We start from the raw sequence: 9,450 nt of genomic DNA, 5'->3' as shown, positions 1-9,450 counted from the left end.
TTGCATCTAATGATATGTACTCTGCGGAATAATGGTTACAACAGTATGAATTGAGTTACAGCCTTATATGTTGGATCACATTAGATATCATGCGCCTCATCCAGGCCAAGCTACATGAACTGCATGGAGACAAATTCATATTTAAAATATTTAAAAAAAATGAACTTCGTCATTTTACAGGAGTATTGGTCATATATAAACAAAAGGATAGGTAAAACTTTCTTTTAATCGGGGTCAGAGTGGTGATAATTTGTCAGGAATAATGGTTATTTTGGTAAACTAGTTGTCAAGTAGAGTTAGGGAGTAACTTATCATGGCCTTTTAGAATATTACAACTTGTTTGCTGGCATTTATGTCTAGCAAAATTACTACATTACATTACATTACCATAATCCATTCATACATTACAAAAGTATCGATAATTACGCATAGAGGAGTTTATTTTTTTTTTCTTTCCATCCTATTTTTTAACTTTCTTTTTAAGACCAGTAAAGTTTTCTTAATTGGATATTATATATATAATATACAATTTTGTCTTACCTTTACAAACGATTGTGTTTCCTGCATTGCATTCACATTTCTCGAAATTATCTTCCCATATTTCTCCAAGCTACAATGGTGTGAAGAGGTAAACAATCTTAAAAACAACGAATTTTATAAGATGGTCATCATTATTCTCCAGCAAACACTCACATGACGTAGGGTTGTTGTTGCTAAACTACTGTCTGCTTGAAGAGTATATACTAATTCATTTCATCAGTGCACTACGTTTATGTTGTAATGGATGGCTAGCATATTTATAGTCACTGTGATGATTGATTCATCACAATAAATGACGCTTACCGTATGGTAGAATCCATTGCCGTCGGAGCAACCGCAGTCCGCTTGAGACACGCATTCCTGTCCACTTTGTACGTAGCCTTCATTGCACTCGCAGCCTTCTACACAGGGAAGGGTACAGTTGTCTGAGGCACTGGGGTTCACGCAGGTCGCAGGGCAGGCGCTTGTGCATGATGAGTACGTGCTGTTCGCGGGGCAGCCCATTGCTATCGAAGGTAAAGAGTTCATTCCAGTTGTTAGTTTGTTTGGAATACACAATTACTGCCTTATCGATGGCAACAAACACAATGTCATCAATAAACCATTCATTCATAATCTACGGCATAGTTTGCGCAATTGCGGTTGCTCACGTAGCCTGAAAGGTCTGAAACTTAAGGTAAGGTCTAGATTTTATGCATTACCGGTATGTTGTCAGTATGGTGGCGTTGAAAATTTGTTATTGAACAACCTGTTCCACTATATCTTCCACTTTCTAGACACCTGTCAAAAGAAACGCAAAGCAGTTCATAGATTGAGTCAGAGAACGGCACTTATTAGATTGAGTTAGAGAACGACACTTAATTAGATTGAGTTAGAGAATGAGACTTACGACAGAGGTCTGCCGTCCGCCAAGTAAAGGGAGACACGCCAGCGTCCGCACAGGAGTCATAGTACGCCTCCAGGTTGTGGCAGAGCCCCTGGCCCCGGGTTGCACACGTGTCGAACACGCAGGTTTCCAAGTAAGTCTGAGGATCAACAGCGCTATGGCAAGTAGTAAACGGACCGGGTGACTCTGTAAGCACGTCACACGGGTCTGAATGGTTCGGGTCACACGGTCCTTCTGTTGGGGGTGGGCCGATCGGAGGATCACCATGACAACTGAAATGTACAGAAAATGCCGACACTGCTATAGAAACTCGACGCAAAAGGACAATAATTATATTTTTCTACTGCTTTTCTAGTCAGTAACCAGTAGTCAATAACCATTATTGACCTCTACATATGTACGTACGTTTGGTAATCTTCTCCCATTCGTGTTAGTACAAATCCCTAACATTGACGGCAAAACATGGTAATATGAGATAACCAAAACGTTTCACCTGAGCTGTTTCTGAGCTGTATATCGTCGTGGTGAAATTCGTTTTCAAAGATTATTTCTTAAAATGTAAGGGTTGTACATTGATGATATTTTGTATTTTGACATTTTTTTGCAAAACGATATTAGATGATAGGCCATCTGTATACGTCAGCCACAAGGTTGATATCATTTGGAGAAGATGTGAGATCGGAGAACTTTTTATAGCTAGTTTGTCATTAGCTAGGTCAATAGTAGTAGTAGCAGTAGTAGTTTTTGTAGCTAATTAGCTGTAGAATGCAGAGAATGCAGGGTGGGGTCGCATGGTGTAGCGGCAGAGTGCGCGACTCGGAACCTAGAGGTCCGGGGTTCGAGTCCCGACATGCCACCGATCTTGTGCCATTGGGAAAGGCACTTTACACGACTTTTCTCACTTTGCTCAGGTGAAAATGAGTATTGTCCTGTCATGTATTTATCCCTTGTGTTGGTGGCGGAATTAATACGAGTTGAAAAAACTTGAGTGCGCCGTCACCCCGTCTGGTGATTACATGTTGGGATTAAAAAAAATGCAGAAATCGATTATCATAGACAAACCCAAAACTAAATTTCAAATGTCTCAATTAACATCTATAGAAAATGAAACATTTTGCTAATAATCACGTAACATACGCATTGGTGTCAGTCTCCCAGCTATTCCCGAAGTCGTTCCAGTTCGAGGCGATGTGCCCATTCGGCATTTGAAAGTCATCGTTCTCCATATCGTTGTAGTTACCGCAAAGTCCACACATTTTGTTCTGGTAGTTACTTGGAATCTCCACCTATAGCAGTGTTATATAACAGTTGTTATATTTTACTTGCATATTTTTAAGCCACATGTTTTGATAAAAAATTATAAATTTTGACATTTTACAGTAAAAAACCATACCCTGAAGGTACAATCACCCACGTGGCCACAAAAGAATCGCTAAAACTGTAATCACGTTTCCTGTCGGCTCACAAATTGGACGGATGTTCCCCCATCCGTAACCCTCTCCTATTGGTCCTCACTTCCTACCCCCTACCTACCCTCCGACTCATCCTCATTCGTCGTTGACACTTCTCCTGAGCGGTGCACGACTACCCTACCCATCTGTCTGTCCAGTTTGTGAATAGACAGGAAACTTAGTTCTCTTCGGAGTTTACGAAGAAGAGAACATAAGTTTTTAACATGAATTTGTATATCGGAAAGAGTCATAATTGTCAGAAAAGTGCTAACCTTAACTTCGTGAGACCCATCATAGAGGATAACCACAGACAATTCTGTCAGCTCTACTCGGACAAACCTGCCGCTCAGTGGGACTTTTATCTTGCCCATTGCTAGGTTGAATGGAGGCGTGGCGATGAGGGGAATAATGGATGGTGGTCGTTTCACCTTGAGAAAAAAAACATGAGGTTCACTACGAAGCCAAGTAAGTAGAAAAACAAAATTAACTGTGGTGTTGATTCAAAATCATGCCCATTTCACGTTACACAAACTAAACATTATCAGTCAGCACTTACCTGCTGCAATTTAACTGAACAAACACTGCAATATCTGTTATGTAATAGTATGTTAACCTGACATGTAAAAATAGTACACAATGTAATTATAGTAAACGCATGACGACTAGGCCGGATCTCATAGCTTGTTAACGTTAGACCGCAACATCTGTTATGTAATAGTATGTTTATCTGAAGTGTAACCGACACTGTTAACTGTTACCTGTTCCGAATCTCTTATACAGTCTAATAAATTAAATCAAATCAACCAACACACAGACAAGCAGACTCACTGCAAAAACACACCCAAAACAATATCGCCAAACCCGGAGATAACTTTGATATCTCACCGTCACCACTTTGCCTTGAAGAATTCCGATCTCGTACCCGTAGGCCATCACGTACACTTCACGCACGATTGACACAGATGGGTACGAGGGGAATGGAACTTGTTGTACTTCTACATTAAAGTCACTGGTGTTTCCGCAGTCCTTGGCGAACGTGTATCTGCAGGGACCCTGGAAATGATGTTCCCTTCCGTCGAACGTTGTATAGTGAGGATCTCCCCATGCATAGCAGATGGCCTTCTGTGGCTCTAACAAATGAAGCAATAGAAACTGTTAGTGTTGAAGTAAAAAATCTCCAAAATGACCAACGATGGTGCTAGCACCTGTGCTTATTGGAAACAAATCGGAGTCGTGTGTCGTAACGATAAAGTGTACGCCTCAGACACAAAAGGTCCCGGGTTTGAATCCTGCCTGATGCCCTTTTTTGTGCCCTTGGGAAATGATCTTTACGCGACTTTCCTCACTTCACCCACGTGCAAATGAGTACCTAACTTCCATTAGAGACATCCCTTGGATATAGGACGTTTAATAGAGGTGTAGTGTTTAGGAAAGATACACCCTTCGCACGTTACAGAACCCACCGCACGTGTCGAAAAGAGTAGGGGACCTTCCCGGTGTGAGTGGTTTAAACCTTACAGTCTGGTCTCGAGTTTGACATCTTTGAATAGGTGATAGTCACCTGTTATGACAATCCTTCCAAAGATGTGGTTAATCTTCATAAAGAAACATAATATCAAATGAATGCACCGAACTGGGGGGTACTTAGAAGACATAATGTACCTATATTGAATGGCCTAAGGATATATATTTTTGGTCTGTAAATAGCAACAAAACTGCAACAAATATATACTTGTTTATAATCGATGCATGTCAAAAGTCAGGTAAAGCTCGCTGTTGACTATCATGTCAGGTAAATATGATATATACCTGCAACAAAGGCGTCTCAAATATATAATTTTTGTCTAAACATACAAAAAAAGATTGCAAATTACTTTTTGCTAATATGTGAATGACACGAAGTCTTCTGGGCACATGGCGTGATTATTCCCATACATGTAATTAACCAAATAGATACAAAAATCATAACCCTTTTGACTACTATCTTGTGAATTCATGTATTATATGATTAGATAGGTTTTTCTACATGAACTTTATTTCAACTTTCAAGTCGTCTTACGTGTGCAAGTTGGAACAGGATTATTCCATGTTCTGTCAGATAGGCATGTCGCAGCAGCAGCACCGTTCAGTACGTATCCCGGGTTACAGGTGAAGGTGACCACGTCTGGGTATGAGACCGCTCCGGTAGGACTCACCGCTCCGTTAGTTGGGGCTGTCAAAAGCGGGCAATGATCCACTGTAACGGAAAGAACAGAATAAATATTAGCTCTAAAACATAAAGATAAAAGGAAAGGAAATGAAATCATAACACTTAACCCTCAAACCACCGAAGGTTTTTTTACGACGGATCTTGCCGCACGCGGTCAAAACTGACCCCATAATATTTTTCACGAATATAGCTTTTTCGTTAACGCTATTTTGTGATTTTAATTGTGTTTAGTTTTTATAATCTATGAGGGATAATTTATCATAATAAGCTGCGAATAATTTCTGCCCACTATCATAATGTGTGCACTTGAAACAAGATGCCTTCGGGCAGCCATGTCCATGACTTTTGACCCCAAGCCATAGGCAACTAGGTCTAGGGCCACAATTTTTTTTTTAGTTTTCTGGTTCAACATGTTGAGGTTATTCAAATGAAAGTAGTTTTTAACAGCAAATGTCAAAATAGAAAATATTCAAAGAGTTTAAATTATCAACAAACAAGACGAACAGTTAAAACACCTAGGTCAATCCCTTAGTATGAGTTAATGATATGAACTCACGGGACGCAAGGTAAGTATGCGTGCGTCGGACTAACTGGACGCCGTAACTGCAGTTTATGGTGATTCATTAGGTCTATTAAATATAATAACAAAGTATACATTAATATATTGCACTGGTTGACTTTTAACTCTATTGGTCAGTTTTGACTCCATACGGTGGTTTAAGAGTTAATATGTGCCGTCGCTCATAATGGATCATGACAAAAACCTGTACAACAGGCCCTTTTTCGCGCTATGTACTAAATATACAGATGTCGAACAGCGCACGTATACATAGATGCCAGTTTCCCACAGTTCAGATAATGAAGTTGCACATCCGCCTCATACTCTCACCCCTACGGCATAGCTATGGCCGTGTCAAAGTACATTTCTCGTGTTGCAATTGACCCTTTTCGGCTAGACTAGTTGTCCGGGAGGATTTCCAACTCTGTTATTTAATTACTTGAGGGCATTATTGTGGTTTGGCTGAAATGGTCATGGAAAGATGCACACTGGTGTCTTTTGATATCATTCTGTCTGCCATGTTTTGAAACCAGAAAGATCACACAGATACATTCTAATGTTACATATCAACTTGCAAGTTGTACTAGTTGTACATAATAACCATGATTATTCCATGTTTAGCCAAGTTGCATTTTTCTGAGACATAACTAAAATATAGATACCCCAATATTTTATATTGACCAGCAACCATTAAAAAGTCGCTACCGGACAAAACTTTACCCAATGGAACAACATAAACCTACTATCAGTTCCGCAGCCTAGAATTTCCACCCGCATTGCTAAGTGCCCATGCCAGGTTTGAGGGTTGAAGCGCACATAACGGGCATCAATGGGGTTGTCCAGTAGGTTCGTTACAGGTGTGTTCCTATCCGTGTTTCCTGTAAAAACCTGGAAAGCAAAGGAAACAAGAATTCGGAGATCTCATACCTACATGAAATGTATGAATTTTTGTAAATGTTTTTATTGGGCTCATTGACTATGGAAATAAGGTCGTAATTAGCACAATCTATAGTTTTGTAAATTCAAATAACAATATAAAAAAATTCTGCCATGACGTTTTCTAGGTGAGGCCGAGAACTTTTGGATCACCCCTCGTATGTTCAGGACAAAAGATAAAAATAGGAATTCTGCTGCAGTACCAAGGTCATCCACCATGCAGGAGGCCCATATGTGACCGTTACCCTCGTCTTCCTAAGACTTTCCAGCATGCCAAATATCATCACAATCAATTAGGGCGTTCTGAAGTTATGCTGACTAGACTACAAATGTGCGGAAACAAACACACACACACACACACACACACACACACACACACACAGACACAGACAGACACATGTACACAGGCACACACGTACACACACACACGCGCGCGCGCGCCAAAAACAATACCTCTATTTATCATGGAGGTACAAATTGAGCGGGGGTATTTCATAGTCTTCTGTAGCTCTTAGTTACTATTTATTACCCATTGATCTTCATACGTTTGACAAACGTAGCAAAAACAAACATTATTTATGAAAGTTACATGTAAGCTCATGACATCCATAGCCGTATAGTATCTAGACATTTTCTCAAGCGAAGAAAATGTGATCATCTTTGGAAAGTTTTGAAATGATGACTTGGAACTAGAGCTGTGTACCGGTACGCAGTACCGATACTGTACCGAAAAAATTGATTAGGTACAGGTCCAAAATACCTAATCCCTCAGTACCGGTACCGTACCTAAACAATTTCACACCAATTTTATGCCTATTTGTGACCTCAAATGTGTAAATAGCTGGTCCACAATGGGTCCCTGTGTAAGGACAGTGTGTTCATGAAAACAAAAACATCTTAGTTTTGCCTATATTTTATCTGAGCATTCGCCATAAACAAAGAATAAATCTTAACTACCAAGTTTATTAATTTTTTTTGTTATTGAAGGAGTTCAGAAGAGCATATAAATTGGTCGAATTGTTCAGGTACAGGTTCAGGTCCGGACCTGTACCTAAACCTTTGTACCTATACCTGTACCTGTACCTAAAATTTGTTTAGGTACACAGCTCTACTTGGAACGGAATCGACTAATAGCTTTAAAAGATTTTAGTACCAAAGAAATATGTGTAATTGGACCGCACTGCGGAATTATTGACTCTCTCCAGTATGCTTACATATAGTACCTTATCTAAGCCGTCTCTGCCTGCATATGTCGTCCAAATAGTTCCATCTACACTGTACTGGAGTTTGTATGACGTCACCCATTCTTCAACAAGATCCAATGCGCCACCTTGGGTAATGGTGCCGGTGACGCGCTGCTCTTCTCCTAAATCCACCTAATAGGCATAATTCATTGGCTTTTGTTAACCCTCAACAGTACACCTTCCCGGACTGATTAATCTGTACACCTGGGGTCCGCGCGGACCCCAGAGCAGTTTTTTGCTATTTTTTAGAAATTATCAACATGCTACCAGCTCAATTGTTTTGCAAACTGATGTGGGAACCTCTGTGTCCACATTGCAAACAAATATCATACATTTTGAACTTTTTCTATTTTTTGGTGAAGAAAAGAAGACAAGAAGAAATACCCGATTTTTAAACCCATTTCAGACTGAAGGGGCTTTTGAGGCCCAACTTTGATCTCAGATAGCGGCTAAACGGCTTGCGCTAGAAGTATCAAATTTGGAGATCTTTCCTAAAATGTCTCTGGAAAAAAGTTCATATTAGTTTGATACTAGTAAGTTGATGTTTTTTGTGTTGCCATGGCAACGGGTTTCTTTTTTCAAAATAGAAGTAATTTTGGTTTAAACATAAAAATTTTCTGAGTTTTATATTAAATTACACTTCTTTTCCAACATTAATAACATCTTACATAATTAGATATAAGTTAAATCATTTAATATGCATAGATATGCTAATTTGATGACGTCATTGGTCAAAATCCAATATGGCGGACTATATTATTAGCTCTGACGTCATATGACGTCATAATTACACCAAAGTTATTAAAATTTAATTCTATTACTACACCATTCTCTGAAAACTTGGTAGACATAAGATGAGTGCATAAAAACATATAAAAACGGAAATAAGGTAATGTATAAGAACGCCAATGTATCCATTATGATCGAAAGCCGGCTGGGGTCCGCGCGGACCCCAAAAAAAAATCAGATATAATTTTTTTTATAAATGGTAGAAACGGAGTTTTCTGCACTGTATTGAGAGACAACTTTGTGGGTGACAATTACCTAAAATTTCAGAAAAAAAATCTTTAGAAACAAAAAAGATACTACAGAATATATAGTGCTGGGGTCCGCGCGGACCCCAGGTGTACTGTTTAGGGTTAAAATATAACAAAATGAACAAGAGCAGAATTAGCTGATAACACTTGACCATGTACGCTGGAAACTTAAATTAGGCTACCTAAAATCGGGGCATTAGTTATCAACTCAGTGCATTTATCAATTAATTCATTCATTATGACAATGTTGGGCACTGTTAGAAAAAAATATATATTTGGTTTACATACACAATTAAGAGTGTCGTCTGTATTCTAAAATGTGCCCTATTGAAAACAAAACATAACATTGGATTATATGTATCAAATATAACAGATTTCATGGTATTGTAAAGACCAACGAAATGTCTACATAACAGAAGATTGAATTGGAAATAATTTCTTTCTAGATATTCAAAACAACATATTCTATCTACCCGCAACCATTGTTGTATGTTCTTAAACCATGGTTTCCAGCCCCTAATTCCGTTTAGCCGTCCGTAGTATGGCTCGTGATCAACACCAGAGTCCGATGATGCTGTGATGCTGCCA

At 39.2% G+C, this 9,450-nt stretch overlaps 1 protein-coding gene across 1 annotated transcript; it reads right to left on the bottom strand.

Annotated features, from left to right (window-relative positions):
* Nucleotides 1-756: 756 nt before the first annotated feature.
* LOC109474735 (zonadhesin-like) lies at nucleotides 757-3,810 on the bottom strand. The gene is made up of 5 exons (XM_019775096.1): nucleotides 3,763-3,810; nucleotides 3,150-3,305; nucleotides 2,555-2,712; nucleotides 1,430-1,698; nucleotides 757-1,046 (listed from the first exon to the last, which is right to left on the bottom strand). The coding sequence occupies exons 1-5, from the start codon at nucleotides 3,808-3,810 to the stop codon at nucleotides 757-759; spliced, it is 921 nt and encodes a 306-aa protein (XP_019630655.1).
* Between the last annotated feature and the right edge of the window lie 5,640 nt (nucleotides 3,811-9,450).

Source organism: Branchiostoma belcheri, unplaced genomic scaffold (assembly GCF_001625305.1).
Source record: "Branchiostoma belcheri isolate BF01 breed outbred unplaced genomic scaffold, Haploidv18h27 scaffold313, whole genome shotgun sequence".
NCBI lineage: Eukaryota > Metazoa > Chordata > Leptocardii > Amphioxiformes > Branchiostomatidae > Branchiostoma > Branchiostoma belcheri.
The sequence above is the reverse complement of the archived record's forward strand: the minus strand, read 5'-3'. Positions and strand labels throughout refer to the sequence as shown.

Excerpts from the sequence above, each read along its gene's own strand:
- LOC109474735 (XM_019775096.1), bottom strand. The coding sequence starts at position 3,810 with ATGGCCTACGGGTACGAGATCGGAATTCTTCAAGGCAAAGTGGTGACG. Across the intron at positions 1,699-2,554 it reads GACACCAATGCGTATGTTAC|TTGTCATGGTGATCCTCCGA; the intron begins GTGATTATTAGC and ends TGTACATTTCAG. Across the intron at positions 1,047-1,429 it reads GCGGACGGCAGACCTCTGTC|CAATGGGCTGCCCCGCGAAC; the intron begins GTAAGTCTCATT and ends TACCTTCGATAG.